Source organism: Equus quagga, chromosome 2 (assembly GCF_021613505.1).
Source record: "Equus quagga isolate Etosha38 chromosome 2, UCLA_HA_Equagga_1.0, whole genome shotgun sequence".
NCBI lineage: Eukaryota > Metazoa > Chordata > Mammalia > Perissodactyla > Equidae > Equus > Equus quagga.
In genome coordinates, this window is record NC_060268.1 from 157,096,666 (window position 1) to 157,114,774 (window position 18,109).

Below are 18,109 nucleotides of genomic sequence, written 5' to 3' on the forward strand. Positions count from 1 at the left end.
GGAATAAAAACATTCATAGAAGTGTTCTTCATGATAGCAAAGATGTAGGAATAATCCAAATGTCCAGTGACAGAAAAATGAAGAACTGTGGTATAGTCACACAATGGAATATTACACAGCCTTCAAAATGAATGAACTACAGCAACATGTAATATGAATCTTAGTAATACAACACCAGGTAAAAATAATCAGCTGCCAAAAATTACATACAGAAGTATTCCTTTATAATAAGGTTAAAAAACTAAAATTTAAAAGATAAATTTTTAGGAATACATATAACTAAGATAAATATATAAAAAGGCAAAAAGAATGATGGATACCTTGGGAGAAGGATGGGATGCGGATAGACAAGTTAGATTTCAGTTATTGCCAAGTTCCTAGCTTTCGTGTTGATGAGTTCTTATGACAGCATTATAAGTAAAAAAAATGTGTCCTGTGCATGGAGCAATGAAGACTGTGTCATGAACCAAGGTTATGATTAATCTAATTCGGTGCATCTGACATCCATTAAAGGAAAGGAAGAGAAATTATGCCTACCTCCTCGAGGCAGCCTTACTTGTTTGGGGGTGATGGGGAAAAGATTATTCTCCCCCAACCCTCTCTGAGACTTTTCTCCAGGGACTGTCTCTAGGTTCTCCTGGAGAGGTGAGCTGGTGGCATAGAGGTGGGGCAGTAGGGAAGGGAGTAATCCAGGGTTTAGTTCCTCCTGGAATTGGTGGGAAATGGACCCTTCCCAAGGCTGGAGTAAGAACCTAGAGGTGTGGGTCAGTGTCCATTCCCATTCAGCTTCCCCTACTCCCCAGGCTAAGAACTGCAGGGTGTGTAGTCTTCCACCCTTTTCCCGTTCTGCCTCATCAAAGACCTCAGGGTGGGGGTGAGGAGGAGCCTCAGAGGTGGGTCCTGAGAGAATGGGACTGTGGCCAGACGGGACATAATTGTGGTAAGCATTGCGAGTCCTGGGGAGCAGGGACTAGCAGGGGCCAAAACCAGCGTTTTTGAAATTCAGCTTGGAACTAGCGGGCCGCTGACTCAAAACTTTTTACACATCCCCTTCCTTTCAGCCTGGCCCAGAACATACCTGGGCCATCCTCAGCACCTCCTGCCCCTCATCTCCCTGTCTTCCCTGCCCTTCCCTTCTTTATCCAGGCTGTAGCTCCTAATCCCCAAGACAGAGCCCTACTTTGTGAGAAAAGAGATGGGGGAAAGCCCTCAGCAGGAAGCTGAGACCTCTTCACTTTAGGGGATAGGGCTTGAAGTCAGATTGAACTGGGCTTGCTGGCTGGGCTGGAGTCTCACCTTTGGGGAAGGGGTTAGAGGTCAGGTTGAACTGGGCTAGGGGTATAAAGGAGGGACTGGAGGTGAGACTGGATTGGGCTGGAACAGAAAACACAGGGAAGGAGCTGGGCTCAGGTGGAGCTGGAGGTCTGCATGGTTCAGGGCCCATGCCTCTGTAGTGGGACCTGGCTGGGGTACACAGTTGGGCTAAAACAAGTTTTTCAGCATCATGCTGGGGCCAGGCCCTCACTTGCACCTGGAAACAGAGGCTATGAGGACCTTGAAGGGCCTCTCCTTCCCCCATCCCAGCAATTCTTCCTGACCAAGGGCCTTTCCCAGAGGGGCTGCTGGGGCAAATAGGGAGGAGCCAGATCTGGGGCTCCAGAGGAAGTTGCAGGCCACTATGTTTCCTGAGTTTAAAAAGTGGGTTCCCCTGTCTCTCTGGCCCATTCCCTTCCCCCAAGTGGGGCAGAGTCCAAGCCTGGCAATCTGTCTCTTCCCTTGACCCCCACCTCCTCCAAGACACAGACACACACACACACACACACACACACACAAAATGTGAACATGCAAATGACCAACTCACTCACACAACTGCTGTCCCAGCAGCCCCATAACCCAACAGAATTGTACTGCAAAGCCATGTAATCAACAACACACCCTCATTTATGTACTTATGGCCTCCCACTCACACTCAGCAGTCATGCCTTCTCTGCCTTGTTTAGCACAGTATCCCTAGCACCTAGAGTTGGGCCTGGTACCTGGAGACGGCTCAATGAACACTAGCTGAATGAATAAATCCGCCAGGACACATACCATAAACAAATGCAAATACAAGCCCGCATATATATTCACACATGTCGATGTTCCCTTACACACACATGTGCAAGCCCTCTCCCAGTTCAGCAATCACATATATACATACACTGGCACACACACTCAGGCAAAAAGGCCAGATATACACCTAGTGCCAGACACAGACACAATGCAGATAAGTGTTACCTAGCACTCCCAGGGTGAGTTGGTGGTAGCAGCTGGCTGGTAAATGTCCTTCAGTCAAGTCAGGCCTGCACAGGAGTCAGGGGGTGGGGCATGTGTGTATATGTGTTTAAGTGCAGGCCTTGGGGTCTTAAGGCCCTGGGGCAATAAGGAGCAGCAGGGCTGGCTGCAGGACAGGGCCAAGGTAACTGAGTGGACTGGAGACGGGGTGGGGAGATCATGTAGTCCTTTCCTCTGGTTTCTTCCTGCCAGCTGGGGAGGTGAGGGTAGAGACATAAGGTCTATGAGGCCTTACTTCAGATGCAGAGACCTCAGTTGGGGAATAGTCTGAGGCCTCAGATTCCTCTGCCTGGGATGAAAGTGAGGGAGACTGGGTAGGAGGCTTTGTGTGTACTAAGACCACATCCCCAACCCACAGCAGGGTGGCCCTATCTAGCCAATCTTTAATGGTGAGGGAGGAGAGGACTTGGCGGGAAGTAACTGCCTGGAAGAGTCTAAGTGCCCTATTGCTCCTTCCATCTTCCTAGGGAGCTTCAGACTGCCCCCAAGCAATAGTACTTAGGCATCCTCCTCCCCATGCCCCCACCCAAACTTAGCAAGGAGACAAACAAGCCTGCTACTCTTCTCTCACTTCCCCACCCAGGGACCTACTGCCAGGGGAGACTAGTTAAGAGATCTCAGCTGGGCTCGTAGGCTGGAGGCTGGGTAGGAGTAGGAAGCTCACTGACAAAGACAGGACGAGACTCCCAGGCATTCTAACCAACTCCTCCAACTCAAGCCCCTCCTAGGCAAGGACCCCTTCCCCACCCCACCTCCAACAACTTAATCCAGGGCTGTCTAACCCAGGAACCCTTCCTCAGGAGAGCCACCTATCTGGCACCCATGACAGAGGTAGGGAACAACAAGGCCAGCCTGGGACACACAAGGAGCAACACCAGAAGAGGGAGGAGTGAGGGGAAATGTGAGATGGGAGTGAAGGGGAATTGACAAGTCCAATTCACACCTCCCCCCAGTGACTGGTCATAAGGACTGCAGGAAGGAGGGGAAAAAGATTGCCTTGGACTGAGTCATTATTAGGCATCAATGACCAACCAAGACACTCTCAAACCGAAAAGTCTCTTTATTGATTGGTACCATACATGACTCAAATGGCCCAAAAAAAAAAAAAAAAGGCATTACAGTCAGGGCGGGACATCCATCTTCCCTACCCCTTCCCTCAGCTCTTGACACAATACCCTTCCAACAGTGGCAGCTGGAGTGGAGGAAACAGGGTGTGGGGCCCCAGAATCCAGAAGGAAGAGAGGTGGTGCTAACACTTCTGGAACCGGCCACAGGGAAAGGCAGCGAAGCCAGAGAGCTGGGGCCAGACTCGTGGGACCCACCTCTTGGCCTCACCCTGGGCCCGGAGCCTCCACATGTCCAACCGTGAAATAGAGCTGAGGATCCTGGCTGCCTCCCCCTCCCTTCTATGAGGAAGGTGAAGGAGGGGATATTGGAAGATGAAGACCCTCTACTTCAGCTGGGGGACAGAGGCCTAAGGCTCCCTGGTGGGCTTAGAGCTGGCACATCCTCAGTGGCTCCTTCCCCTCTGTGGAGGGCAGAAGAGGACTAGATATGCAGTTTGAGGGGTTGGGAGAAGAGAGTACTGGAAAGAGCAGATGAACCCATCCCCCACCCCAGGCCTGCCCAACTGAGACGTAACAAAAAACACAGTGACAAACAAGGCTGCTCCCTTCCTTCCATACTCCCTAAGGGAGGGAGCCTCCACCTCCCCCATCCAAGACAGCTGCTCTAGTGGAGGACTTGTAAAGAATATACACACCATGGGGGGAGGGGGCTGGGACAGAGGGAATCACAGCACTAGGAGGGCAGGCCAGAGTCCTGGAGGATGGGGAAACAGAGACAACAGCAGGGGGTTGTCACGAAGGTGAGGCCATCAACGGCCCCCTACCCCATGCCATGCCTTCCCCAACTCCAGTCACCCCAGAGGAAAAGGGAAGAGAGATGGCAAAGCGTCTCCTTGGTCTGCAGCTCTCAAACTGTATAAAATGGTAATGCACACCCCCCTACCCCCATGCTCACCTCCATCTGGGCCCTAAGCCCCCCATCTGCCAGGAGTAGGGAGGTAGCTGGACTTTTAATAAGGGGAAGAGGGGGGACATGAGTGATCTTTTTTAAACTTACATTTTTAATAATATTATTTTTTAAAAAACTTGGAGCTGGGATAGGTGGCAGAAGGGAGGAGAAGCCCAGAGCTTTACTCCTCTACTACCAGCCACCTAGGGGAGGGATTGAGGGAGGGAAACTCAACCAAGCCCCATAACTTTAGTCTCTAAGGGCTGTGGGTACAGACAACCCAAGGCTTGAAGGGGGTGGAGTCAGGAGGATGGGGAACCCAAAACCTGGGGTGAGGATGGAGGTAAATGCCCTGGGGGGGTGGTCAGGACATTTCTCAAAGGCCCGGGGTCCACATAGGCATCCACATGAGTACCCCCTTCCCCCAAAAGGATCTGCAGAAGCCAGGCCCAGCCCAGGGCCAGTGGGGGGCAAATCTTGGCACCTGCCCCCAGCAAGTCCAGTTCCTCCCTGAAGCGGGTGGATAGAGGCTGCCCATTTTAGATGCTCAGTCTCTTCATTCTGTCTTCTGCTCCCTGGGGCTGCGAAGGGTGGGGCAGGTAGGCAGAGTGCTGGGTAGCCGTGGCGAGGCCTTTACTGGGAGGCCTGTGATGTGGGGTTTTCTGATTTGCTTTCTTGGCTGGATGGAGGCTTGCTGTTCCAGGGGCTGTTGGCGCCCAGGGCAGGGGAGTTGTTAAAGCTGTCCTCGTCGTCAATGCCGTTGGCCGCGTCAAACTGGGTGTTCTCCAGCCGGGTGATGAGCCTCTCGTCCTCGTCCCCGAACTCCCCGCCCATCAGGGTGGGCTCCCCCACCACCATCACATCCTGAGAGTGGCGGAGGTCCCCAAACATAATCGGGGCAGGGGCTCGCCCGGCCCAGGGAAGCAGATACCCCCAGAGCCCCAATACCCACCCAGGAAACAACACCCCCACCCCTCTCTCATACCCAGATTTAAAACCCCAACTCCTCTGACACCCTCAGGCCCTGGAATCCTTCCCACTGCAGGACTGCAGAGCATCAGAGCCTTTAACCCACATCCACTAGATTCTGGGAGAAGTCAACCTACTCTCCTAGCTCCCTAGTCTATCGCTCCAAAATTTTAGGGGCTCCTAAACTTCTGTCCACATGTAAGAGAGAGAGAGAGAGTAGATCAAAAACATCAATGTGGGAAGTGTGTGCATGTGCATGTGTATGTATTCCAGATTTGCACACATTCAAGTCTGTGTATCCCTCTATCAGTATGAGTGTGTGTATCTCTGATGGTCTGTGTCCCCCCAAGCTGTCTGTCCTGATCGTCTGTATGTTCTCAGGGCTGTCTCTGTCCCTTTATGTCCTATGATACTATGTCTGAGCCTGCATGATCACAACCATGCATGTGACTGAAACGGTCTCTCATCAGTGACAGGAGTTAGCCCATGCTAACTGGCAGAGTACAGTGAGAAAAACTGTCTTTGCTTCGATGCCTGCTAGTGAGCTCAGGCTGGGACAAGGTCAAGGGTCAAGGGTCAGCAGTGGGGCAGCCCAGAAGAGAGAAGAAAGCCGAGATGCTTACAGGTACCTGGCTGGAGAGGGCGAAGGTGCTGGCTGGGCTTTTCTTCTTGCTGTTGCTATTGTTGGTGTTGCCGCCCCCCGAGCTCATGGTGCTGCCCCCTGACATCTTCCGTTTCCGCCGTTTGCTGGGCTGCTGCCGTGCAGGCTCCGCTGTGCCAGAGAAAGGAGACTCAGGTGGGGCAGGGCCCTGGGCCCCTTGTTCCCCATTTTGGCTCCTAAGGAGCCTGAGCCTACCCTGATCCCAATCTTGCAGACCCAGGAGCGAAGAAGGGGCTTCATGAGGAGACAGAGATACAGCCTTGGGGAGCAGCAGCATCAGATCCCGATAAGAGTAGGTGCAGGTGCCAGGCACTCACCGGGGGGTGCTACCATGCGCTGCCATTTCTGGAAAAGGCAGGTCTTGAGGCAGTCGCGGGGGCTGAGGCTGTAGGTCTTATGGCGGGACATGAGCTCCTGCATGGGCTCAAGTATCACACAGAGCTGGGGGAGACCAGAAGGTGGCTTGTCAGGGGAGAGACATGGAGCTGAGACTAAATAGGATGGGGCAAAAACTGGGTGATCAGAGACTCACACGGAGGTAGTTGAGAGTGGAATTGGACAGCCCACACCGGGTGATGTTTTTGGAGAGCTGATCCAACATCTGGGGGTCCTGGGCCTAGAGGGGGAAACAGATAAGAATACTAGTACCTGGGTTGCATCTGTGCCTTGTGACACTCCTGAGAGAGAAGAGGGGCTGTTATTAAACCCATTTTTCAGAAGGAGAAACTCTAACCCTCTAAGGTCACTGTCAGAAAATGGCAGCCCTTGTTCCACCCTCCCCGCTGCCTGCCCTCACCCTCGTGTCTTGGGTCCTGCCCACAACTCACGTGCATGGCAAGGATGCTGCGGGGGATGAGTTCTCGGTGCTGCCGGATGCTGAAATGCCACGTCTTTATCCGCATCATGTCGTCAAACATGAACTCCAGGTACAACCGGCCCTCCACACACACCTGGAGACAAGCTTGTCACAACACTGTCCCCTCCCCAATACCTGAAAGTATACCTGTTCTCCCATTTGTTCACAACTCTCCCACCGCCTACACTTCTGCCACCTGCATATAAATCTGGGTGCATAACTGACATAGACCATCCCCTCATATACCTGTCATACTGCTGGCCCTTTCACACTCATACACAGAGACAGTAGAAATGCTTGTCAGATCCTTGTCCTCTCCCCATGTAGCTAGTGACACACTTATTGCTTTAAGCTCTATAAGGGCAGGCTCTTGTTCACTGGCATACCCCTGTGGTCCAGAAAACTGTTACATACAAACTCAATAAATGTCTGCTGAATGTTGCAGCATGCCTGCCTTCCCTTCTTATCTTGCCACTTCCCAGTATGCCTTCCTGGGGAACAGCTGAGCACATTTTGGGAAAGAGGACAGGAATCAAACCCAGGTGCTTCAGTGTGCCACATTCAGCTGGGTTGCTAACCTGGGTGAACATGGGTTTGCCGTGCTGGGTCACCATGCTGCCCTGGTCACAGTCAAGGGACACAAAGTTGCTGTGGAATGCCTCCTTGGGGTGCTTAAGCACATAGTACAGCTCTGTAGCACCCCCCTCAAAGATGCTGCGGAAGTAGCGTGGGATCAGGGTCCGGCCAATGGCTGTAGAGATGGGACAAACTTTTCAGAACAGAAGGGCCTCAAAAAGGGTCAGGCAGATGTCACCCTTGCCAAGACAGATCCCCTGGGACAAATACCCACTCCCAGAACTTAGAAGGACACAGGAGGTATACACTGTCACAGCAGAGCTGGCAGGAACCCCAGAGGCCACTCACTATATCTCTTTGGTCCATCCTCCAGGCAGAAAGTGATGGTTAACATGGCATCATCCTCAAAGAACTCAGTTGTGAAAGCATCCCACCAGAGATTGTCACACTCCTAAGGAGCACAAGGAGGAATGTTTGTGTGTGCCAGAAAACATCCCACAGGAGTGCCCAGATGGCCCTCCTCCTCCCAGCCCCTTCCCCCTGGCCATACCTCTGTCCAGTTTTGAAGCCGTTTGTTAAGCTCGAATATTCTGTAGTCAGTTTGGTTGCCATATGGGGTGTGCCTCCTGGGGGAAGTGAAGAAGGAAAGTCAGTAGGAGCAGAATCTCTCCACACCCCCGCCTCTACTTTCACCCACATAATGGAAAGCACCTCCTTCTCCACTGGACTCTACTTACCCAATCCCGGGCTCCAGGTATGTAGGCGGGTACATAGGAGTTGGGCTGTGTAAGGGAAGAGGCTATGAGAATGGGGGTGGAAGACAGGAATTATTGGGGGGTATCAATCCCTCCCCTTTTCAGGCAGGATCCCATCTCCTGAAATGGATAAGAGACTCACCCCACATCCCGATCTAGCATGGTGCCGGGATGGAAAGGGGGAAAGGCGTTGCCGTTCGGGGGCTCCTTCGGCGAGTACAGCTTGAATGACTTTGAGGAACAACCTAGAAGGGAAAAGAAGAAGGGGTCCCGAGTCCCCCTTGAGAGCTCTCCTAGAAGTCTGCTAGACTGTGTGGACAGGGACTCATCTTCTGGAGGCCCCAGAGTGGACTAGGGGAGGGGGACTACTCTAGGGAGCACCTATCTCTGCTTCTAAATCTGGCTCCAATCTTGTTTTATTAAGAAACTAGAGGGCCGGCCTGGTGGCACAGCTGTTAAGTTCGCACATTCCACTTCAGTGGCCTGGGGTTTGCTGGTTTGGATCCTGGGTGCAGACCTACACACAACTTGTCAAGCCATGCTGTGGCAGGCGTCCCACATATAAAGTAGAGGAAGATGGGCACGGATGTTAGCTCAGGGCTCATCTTCCTCAAAAAAGGAAAAAAAAGAAAAGAAAAGAAACTAGAAGTACTCAGCCCTAATACCCAAGACCCCATTTCTTCACGTGGCTGAGCCCTGGATGATAGAATTGAAGCTGGGAAGAAATGTCAATACCATAGAACAAATAAATATCCAAACATTAGAATCTCATTTTGATAACCTCCCTTTTCATCTATATTATTTTGTTCAATCATCACAACAACCTTGTGAGGTGGCAGGGTCAACTCTAACATTCCCATTTCACAGATGAAGAACTGAAAGCTTAAGGAGACTTGCCAAGATCATAGCTGGTAACCAGCAGAGCCAGGACTAGAGCCCAGATCTTCTGATTCCCATATTCTGTACTATTTCTACCTCTCTATTGCCCTCTGGAAATCAAGTTGGGGGAGGGGGAATGGGGATTTTGCCAACTCCCTGCCCCTCCTCCAACCCCAGGGTCTCAGGAGGGCAGGGGATCAAAGATAAAGGGGGGTGGGTGCCTGATGGGTGCCGCCCACTAGATAACCAGTTGGGCCTCTTGCCTCCCCCACCAACGGCCACTCCCTTATCAGCCCAACCCCCTCCCCCACACCAGCCATGGGTCTAGTATTGTCTCCAAACCAGAAACCCAAGGCCTCAACCCCTTTTCTCTTTTGAGACTTGCAGTTGGGGAGAGAGGTAGATGGGCCTCCACTGGATCCCACTCTACTTACAAACAGAAAATAGGAGACCTGGGAAGGAGTCTAGATGCCAGGGGGCTCAGTCTAGGAGGCAACTGGTAACTAGACAAGGGTGTCTGCTTGTATTTATCTGTGCATGTGCACACGTGTCCCCTCTCCACCTCACCCAGCAGCACACAGTTCCTGGTGTACCATTTTCTGACTGGAAGAAGTGTTTCATTCACAGTTGAGTATGAGCCAGGTACTATCTTCCCCCTTCCCACCAGATAGGAGGGGAAACTGAGGCACAGCTCCAAAGGTCCTGACCCCAGTCATAGTTGCTTCCTCACGTTCCTAAAACTTGATTAAATTTGGAAGAGTAGCTGTATTGGCTGTATCTGAGCCCCCTCTGCAATTTAGATACAAAATCCATTTTGTTCCTTGGGGGGAAGAGACAAAGGAAGACCCCGTGCCAACATGTGTCATTTAATTCTCTCCCCAGAGCCCCCTCCTCATAATATGGGCAAATGGAGGTCCCAGAGGGGCCTATAGCACAGTCCCTGAAGGAGCCGAAAGTCAGAGCCTGTGTGTGCCTGCACACGCGTGTGCCTCATCTTGCCTAGCAGGCTTCCACCCTCAGCTCGCCCCAACATGCCTACCAAGGGCTGGAACCCAGCAGCCCCAGGCAGGATCAGGGTGCCCACAACAGGCCCTCACCCCATGCGTGAGCTCTCACAGGCCACGTCCACGTGCTCCCAGCACAGCACACACAGCCTTCACATGCCACTCTAGACTGAATGAGGAGCCTATGTCCTCAGGAAAGAGACAGTCTCTCCCATGCGCAAGTCTCTCCACTCCAGAGACAGACAGACTAAGGCCATCTAGGAAGCCTAAGTTCACACAGCCCACCAGAGGCCAGGCCTGGGCACTGAGCCCAAGAGCCTAGATTATCAGACCCGGCCCTTGTCCCCTAACTAGGCCATCCATTCCCCAAAAGCATCACTGCCCCTGCCCCTCAGTTTCAGGGCCACTTGAAGAAAGGAGTCAGCTCAAGACACTGAAGAGAAGGGAGGCAGGAACCCCGGGTTCCTCTCTAAGTTTGAACAAAGTTTCAGAGCTTTTCAGAACTAGAGAACTGACAGGCATTGCCTGGGGCTGGGTAACAGTTCTTAGGAGCTAAACCCCAAAGCTCTGGGGCCTCTACATACACCTCCAGTGAATGGACACAAACAAATTCAGCATCTCTCCAGAGCCACAGCAACTCCCAGTAGCCCCAGCACAAGGGCTTGGGAGTGAGAAGGGAAGGGGAGGGAACATCACCCAGACCATCTGTCCCTGTTGCTGCCTGTCCCCAGCAGCAGGGGTAGAGGGAGCAAGGTGGGGGTGGGAGTGAAGAGGATGTGTCATGCAGCCATAGAGTCAGACACAGCGCCAGCTCGCACCTCTAGCAATTGGGGAGCCCTTAGGAAGGGGGAGAAGAGAGGAAGAGCCCAGAACTAGTAAAGTTTTTCAGGATGGAAGCTGCATCCTGGGGCTGAGGGGGACACCTCCAGCTGGGCATTTCCATGGTAACCAGCGGACCTGAGGGCAGGCCCCCTCCCTTTGGGGACTGGCCACAGGTCAGCAGGCCTGAGAGCCCTGGCCTCTCTGAGCTGGGGCACCTCTCCCTCAGCCAGCATACCAGGCCTGGGCCAAACAGAGGACCTGCCACCCACCCCCAACAGGCTTGCAGGGTGCCCAGACTTACCTGGGAGAACTGAGGGGGCCAGGAGAGGTGCGGGGAGCGGCTGGAAGCCTAGAGGGGCCCTGGCAGGGGTGAGGACTGAGGGGGGGCCAACTTCAGCCGCTCATGTCCCGAGTGGGACAGGCAGGCCTGGCTGGGAGCTCCACTCCGCGGGCCGCACAAAGACTCGCACGCACAGCCTCGGCCAGCCCCGCGGCAGCCACAACCCCGGGGGAAAGTTACAATGGCCACTGGGCCGGGGGCTGGGGGCCAGGGGGCCGGCCTGGGGGGCGGGGGGCCGCGGGGAGTCCGGAGCCTTCTTTGTTTGCAAGGTTTCCCTCAACAATGGCTGCTCCGCTCTTTCCTCTCTCCTCCTCCTCCTCCTCGGCTCTCCCCGCCGCCGCCTCTCGCTGCCTCTGCCTCCAAGCAGCCCGCCCGCCCTCCCCAAGCCAGCGGGCCCCTCTGCCGGGGCACCAGGAGAGGCAGGGCCCGGCACTCACACTCACTCACACTCGCACACGCACAGACACACGCAGCGCCCGCCGGCTCCCTTCCTCTTCTCCCTTTCTCTCCCTCCCTCCTCGCTCGCTCTCTCCGAGCCTCTCTCAGAATGAGGCCCCAGGGCGGGCGGAGGGTGGAGCTGCCCCCACCGGCCCCGCCCCCTCCCTGCGAGGAAAGAGGAAGAGGGAGAGAGGGAGGGAGGGAGAGAGGGAGGCAGGCAGGGAGGACTGCTGAGAAAAACAAAAGAGAGATAGAGACTGGGAGAGATGGGGGACAGAGAGGTGGAGACGGAACAGATTGGGCCTGGAGGGACCTGGATCGAGGGGAGGCCTGTGGGGGCCAAGAACTGAAATGCGCCCCCCTCAGCCCCAAGCGTGCTGCTCAGGGGTGAGCAGGGGAGCCAAAGCCACAGGCAGGGATGGAGGAGGGTGCTCTCCTCTCTGGAGACTTCCAGTATCTTCAAACCACCTCCCAAACGTCCCCCAAATGTCCCCCAAATCTCTCTTCCTCTCCCGGGTGATCTCTCAGGTTGAAGGCTGGCCTGGGCTTCCACCCTGGGCTTCAGCCCCTGATGAAATCGCAGAGCAGCTGGGGGGAGGCTCTAGGGGGTTATTTTTGACAGAGACACACTCTGACTTCAGCCTGTAAACACTGATTGGAGGGAGGGGGGACACTCCAGGCTCCCTGCCCCCAACCCAGCTAAGTTCCAAGCCCCAACTTAGATCTGCCTTAGCAGGAAGCCCCCGGTCCCCCTCCACCAGAGACACGTGGATGCAGGGCAAAGAGGCCCTGTCAAAGCTGGGGAAGGCAACTTGCCCATCCAAGGGTCCCCAGAAAGGCTAGTCTGCTGCTGAGTCCTCCCCACCCACACACCCCTGCCCCACCAAAAAGGTATGTGGTTACAGGGGTAGGGCCTGTTCTCCAATGCAAGCTGGAACTCCCAAGAGAATGGGTGTTTGTAAACTTTGGGTAGTGGTCCAGGACCTGCTTCCCAGATAGATAGGAAAAAAGTCACACACACACACACACACACACACACACACACACACACAGGGGTGGGGGGCAGTACAGACCTCCTACTTCTTTGCAATTTGAGTCTCTGCTCCCTATCCCCTGTCGACCCACCCAACCATATTCACACACAGCCCCATGACAGGATTTCTCATGACTGTGTGATAATAATATTGCACCTGGCTCTGTGAACATCCTCCACACATAAATAACACATCTTACTTTTACACACATCAGTACCTAATATACACTCAACCTGTGATACACCTCAAACTCTAAATAAATCCAACCCAGGACATACATACACAGTCTATGTCAGACCCCGACTTCCATACACACTGGCATCTGTGACACACATGCCCCCTGACCCTGACACACACACCAAAACTGCATTACACCCCCTGAACTTGTGGCAGACTATTACATACACACCCTTACCATTTGTTACGCAGGGACTAACCCCATAAATCACCCTCCCTGAAACCTGCATACCATTCTCCATCATGGCCTGACCATACGATACACCCTAGCTTTCACAAACATACTGAAATCTGTGACATTCAGCCAGACCCTGCAACATACTACCTACCACCAGGACTTAAGACATTCCCACTGAACTCCAAATTTACAGCCCAACTCTGGGATAACCAGACCTCTCACCCTTTGTGTGAGACAATTCCTGTCATTTGTTTTGTGCCTTTAAACTTTCCATGGGTGCATTTATAGGTAGTACCTCAAGAGATCGTCACAGTATACAGGGCCAAATATTATCCTAACTTGAACAGTGGGACAGGAGGGCCTGAGGCTGGAACCGAGGACTTCTAACCCCACTCATACAAGCCCAGCCCTGGGGCATTTTGGGCATTTCTACTCCCTTCCCTCCAAGGAATGGCCACTCCTGGCCACAAATGACTGTCTACATGGAGAGGGGGGATGGGTGTGCGCTCTGGCGTCTGCCCCTAGTTCAGAGCTTAGAACTCGCACCCAGTCTATCCCCTCAAATTTCAGAGAGAAGGGCTCCTAAATACGAAGATGCATCAAGACTCAGGCATATCATTCAAATCAGGCACTCTTAGTTCCTCTTCTCTCCAAGTCTGCTCCTCTCTCAGTTCTGACTTAATTCCCCCACTTGCACAAGGACAGAAGAGGGCCAGCTAAAGAGATCAAGTCTGAGTTTGAAGGCCCTAAAATTGGGTGGGGTGGAGTAGGGAGAAAGCAGGGAGCAGCAAAGAATGACAAAGGTGATGAGGGAGAGATGAGAGACACCACCTCTCCTGGAGGTGGGAACTCCAAAGGTCAGCAGCCTCCCCTATCCCACAGGATAAGGTACCAGCACTGCCCCCTGCCCGGGCCCCCGGGGCTCCCTGACCCAGGCCTCCAGTGTGCCTGCCCCCCTTCCTTTGTCTGTGCCCGGCCTCCCGTTGGCCTGGCGCTCTGCCATCCTCCTCTCCTGGCTCCCAGCCGCCACCACTGCTGCCTCCTCCCCTCCCCCTACTCCTCCCTGCCTTAACCCTTCTGAGCCACATGCTGCCCCAGACAGGCCCTGGCCCCCTCAGCAACCTGCCCTGCCCAGGGTGATGCCCCTTAGCAGAGGTTCTCCCTGCTCCTGACCAAAGCCCCAGAAGCTATTCCCCACTCCAAGAAGCTCTATGGGAGCTGTGTGTGTGTGCGTGTGTGTGTATGTTGTGGTGTTTCCTTCCGCGTGTGCATGCGTGTGGGTCTGCGTGTGCTCTGGCTTCCCTCAGTCACATGTGTGGGGCATGTGCTGTCTCTGCCGGGCTGGGGGAGGAGGAGGAGCCGGGAGACAGCAGAGCACAAAGGAGAGACTCAGACAGGCAGGCAGGCAGGCAGCAGGCAGGCGGCCTGCCAGGGCGCCCTGGCCCCCACCCCAGGGCTGCTCAGGTTAGGGGGGGCTCTTTGGGCCTGGACTGTACATGCTGCCATGATACGCTTGTGCTCAGCCATGTGCTCCCACTCACCCATGCAAGCCTGGTCCCCTCCCTTACCCCAATTCCTACCATTCCCCACCCCCAGGCACTCTCAAGCCCCTCCCCATGTGGTTCTCCTTGAAGTTTAACCTCCATCCATCTTATGTGGCGTCAATCCATAAGACTTCTTCACTTTCAGATATTGAGGAAAAAGACTCCTCACTCTTAACCATCTTTTGCCCCCTTTCCCCCAACCAGGCCACCAGACACACAAAAGGAACATGCCTTTTGGAGCACTGACTGAAGTTGTTCTCCCTCACATGCACCCCTGTAGATGAGTCCTCTTCCTGTCCCCAGGCTGCTCCCAGAGAGACTGAGGGGGAAACTTTGTCCCTTCTCCTACTAGACCTAGACACACTGCCCCAACTTCAGGGCCAACCTTCCTTACCTCCAGCCTGACAACCCTTCCCTATCCACCTCCCATCCCCTATTCCTAGGAACTAAGAATCAAAATTTAAGACTCAGCCCTACAGCTTGTTCAGAGCCCTACTTAGCTTCTGCTCTGCTCATGTGTGGTGATGGAAGACCAAGGCCATGGGGCGGACTCAGAGCATGGATGGATCTGAACAGGGTACCCAGCATGGGGGCAATTATAAAGAAAATACACACACAAGCATACACACCAAGCTGGTAGGAGGAGGAATGATGGGGCCAGGCAGGATTCCAGCTTGACAAGCTCTTCCCTCTCCTCCTCTCCCTCACCCTCTGCAGCAGGAGGCAGGGGTTTCCCACACCCAGATATTCCAGGATCCTCAGGATCTACTAGCCCTTCCTCTGGGCCTCATGGACCTTAAATGTCACCCTCAGCAGGCACTTTAACCGTGTGCCCAGCCCAGCATAGCTTGGCCTGGGTCACATGATTTTCAAGGAAGCTTCTGCACTGGCAGCTTCCCTTGGGGCCTGGGGGCTGGGGTGGGGGTGCTGTTGTGGGGTTTGGGTCTCCCAGAGCACAGGGCATCTGGAGGGGCAAAGGATCCAAACCAGGCTAGATTCAGGGACACATGACTATGAGAAAGACACTAACTACAGCCTGGGACAGGAGGGGGTCCTGCAAATAATTCAAGAACCCAGAGTCCTAGGGATGGGGATAGACGGTGTTCTGAGACTGTCTGAAGAATACCTCTCCAGTCACATAACCTCTCTCTTTCCTTTTGGCAGTGAGGCAGAGCCTCTTCCTCCCCAGGAAAGAACTCAGACCCAGGCTGTCACTGGCAAGAGCTGATGTGTGTTTTGGGGAGGGAGGGAACTGAGCCTAAGTCGTCTCCCCAGTTCTCACTTTGGGGTCAAACATTGCTCCCCTCAACTCAAGTCTCACAAATCACTCTATTTCCTAGCTTGCCTGGGGCTGCCACATTCCCCCTCCCACTAGGGCAGAGACTGCCAGACCCGAGGGGCCAATTATCTGCCCCCCCCCCCCACAACACACAGGAGTACCTCCAGTCCCTCAGGAGGGCCAACCTTCCCTGACAACAGGCAAGAAAATTTGGAGGGGGGCAAGAAGGGCTCCAATCAATCCCTATCCCCAAACACAGACCTCAGAAATAGACAAGAGGGGGTGTCACAGAATATCTAAGAGGGAATAAGCAGAAGAGAAGTGGGGGCAACCCAAACCAGCCAATCACAACTCTATGATGACCCAAGGGGGGGGGGTCAAAAGTCCAGACTCACTTCTGATTGGCTAACACCCTGGAATTCTGGGAATTTCTGCCCCCCAACCCAGCCCCAATTAGCCTCCCCCCACAAAAACAGACTCATAAGCTACCCCCAGCACCCCCTCCCCGTGCCTCTGGGCTGCTGCGCATTTACACAGTTGGGGAAAGCCCTCCCCCAGACTGAGGCCCCGCATATCCCTCACAGCCCCCGACCTCCGCCACGCCATGGACGCCCCCCACACAAGTTCTCGCCAAACAAGGGGTGAGGGATCTGCCGGGAGGGTTAGGGAGGGAGGGGCCGGACGGCCGCGCGGCCCCACTCACCAGGACAGGCACAGCCCACTGACATCTTCACATCGCCCGCCGCTGAGGGCCCAGCCGAGTCACGGTGCCCGCCCCGCGCGGGGACAGGCCGGGCATGAGCCGCCGCCGCCGCCCGCGGCCCCCGCTGCCCTCGCCGCCGGCCCGGCCCGGCTTCGGCCCGGTGCGGGCGGCCCCTGGCTGCAGCGAGGGGCCTGTCAGGCGCGGAGCAGACAGGAAGGAAGCCAAGCAGGAAGGCGAGCTGCCTCTGCGTGTGTGCGCGCGGGTGTGCGTCCCCGGAGTGTGTGTCCGTGTGTGCGCGTGTGCGTGTGCGTGTCTGTGCGCTCCTGCCGCCCTCCCCGCCGCCACCGCCGCCGCGGCTCGCCCCCCTCTTCCTCTCCCTCTCGCTCTCCCTCTCCCTCTCGCTCTTGTACGCGCCCGCTCTCCAGCCCCAGCCGGGCTGGGCCGGGCTTTATTAATATGCTAATTGCCTGCTAGTGGGAGGGGAGAGCCGTGTCAAAGTGACCCGGGCGGGCGCGCAGCGAGCGACGACGTGCGTGCGCCGCGCGGCGGGCGGGCGGCGAGGGGCCGAGAGCGTTCAGGGAACGGCATGTATGTGACGCAGCTTTTAAAAAAGGAGAAGGAGGCAGAGACCCCAGAGAGGGAGGGCGGGGAGGAGGGGTCGGAGGCGAAGCCTCGCACTCGGTGTCGGTCCTCGCGTGCCGCCGAGCTGGGAGCGTAGCTGAGACGGAGCGGGAGCCGGGACTGGGGGAGGCGGAGCCAGGGTGGGCTGTGAGGTGTAGCTCTCTCTCCACCCCCGGCCGCGCTGAGGGAGGGAAAAGGTACTGCCGACCCCCAGCCATGCTCTCTGCTGAGACCCCAGTCTTACTCTGGAGACTGCCTGTTACGCGTTCCCACCCCAACGTGGGTGGGAAAAGAAGTATTATCTTAATTCTTGTAGCAAACCCTCAACTCGCCTCCTCCCAAAATTAACCACCTTCCCTTGCCTGCTAAACCAGTTGGGATTAGAGCTAAAAGGGTTAATTAAGTGGTTCCCCGCCCTGCTCCGCCTAAGGGCCTGGGATCTGTGTTTTGCTGGGGGGAGGGAGGCAGCGGAATGACCGCCAGGTTGGACTGGGGAGTGGGGGAATCACAAGCCATGCTTCCCCCTTGCAGGCTGTGACTCATCAGTCAAGAGACTCTTCCCTTCCCCCTTTCTCCATCCAGTCTCATCCTCCCCCAACCACCCCTCGCCTGGAAGCTGCTCTCCTTTGAGGGCCTCTGAGACTGGGGAGGACAGGAAGCAGACCCCTCCAGTGCCCCCTACCCGTAGAGGCTGAGGCCATGGTGGGGGGTGGGTGGGTGGGAGGGAGGATGATCTGGATGGTCAACGTAAAGAACTCTCTTTCCCCAGGGAGGAGCCTCCCAACCTTCAGGCATTCCTCAAGGACTCCCCAACCCAGCCCTGGGAAGGGCGGGGGGGCAAGCTCCCTCTCCATCCCTTCCCA

At 55.1% G+C, this 18,109-nt stretch overlaps 1 protein-coding gene across 4 annotated transcripts; it reads right to left on the minus strand.

The window, feature by feature from the left end:
* Window positions 1-3,376: 3,376 nt before the first annotated feature.
* On the minus strand, window positions 3,377-16,997 carry LDB1 (LIM domain binding 1). 4 transcript variants are annotated; one of them, XM_046653197.1, is made up of 11 exons: window positions 16,626-16,997; window positions 8,310-8,412; window positions 8,150-8,194; window positions 7,963-8,038; window positions 7,761-7,863; window positions 7,415-7,587; window positions 6,808-6,930; window positions 6,513-6,596; window positions 6,298-6,421; window positions 5,949-6,091; window positions 3,377-5,214 (listed from the first exon to the last, which is right to left on the minus strand). In XM_046653197.1, exons 1-11 carry the CDS (start codon window positions 16,648-16,650, stop codon window positions 4,984-4,986), a joined length of 1,230 nt encoding a protein of 409 aa, XP_046509153.1. In that variant the 5' UTR covers window positions 16,651-16,997; the 3' UTR covers window positions 3,377-4,983. The 4 variants fall into 4 exon arrangements, with proteins under 4 accessions (XP_046509153.1, XP_046509152.1, XP_046509151.1 ...); XM_046653196.1 differs by having other exon boundaries at window positions 5,943-6,091; XM_046653195.1 differs by having other exon boundaries at window positions 5,943-6,091; window positions 8,150-8,211; window positions 16,626-16,657.
* Between the last annotated feature and the right edge of the window lie 1,112 nt (window positions 16,998-18,109).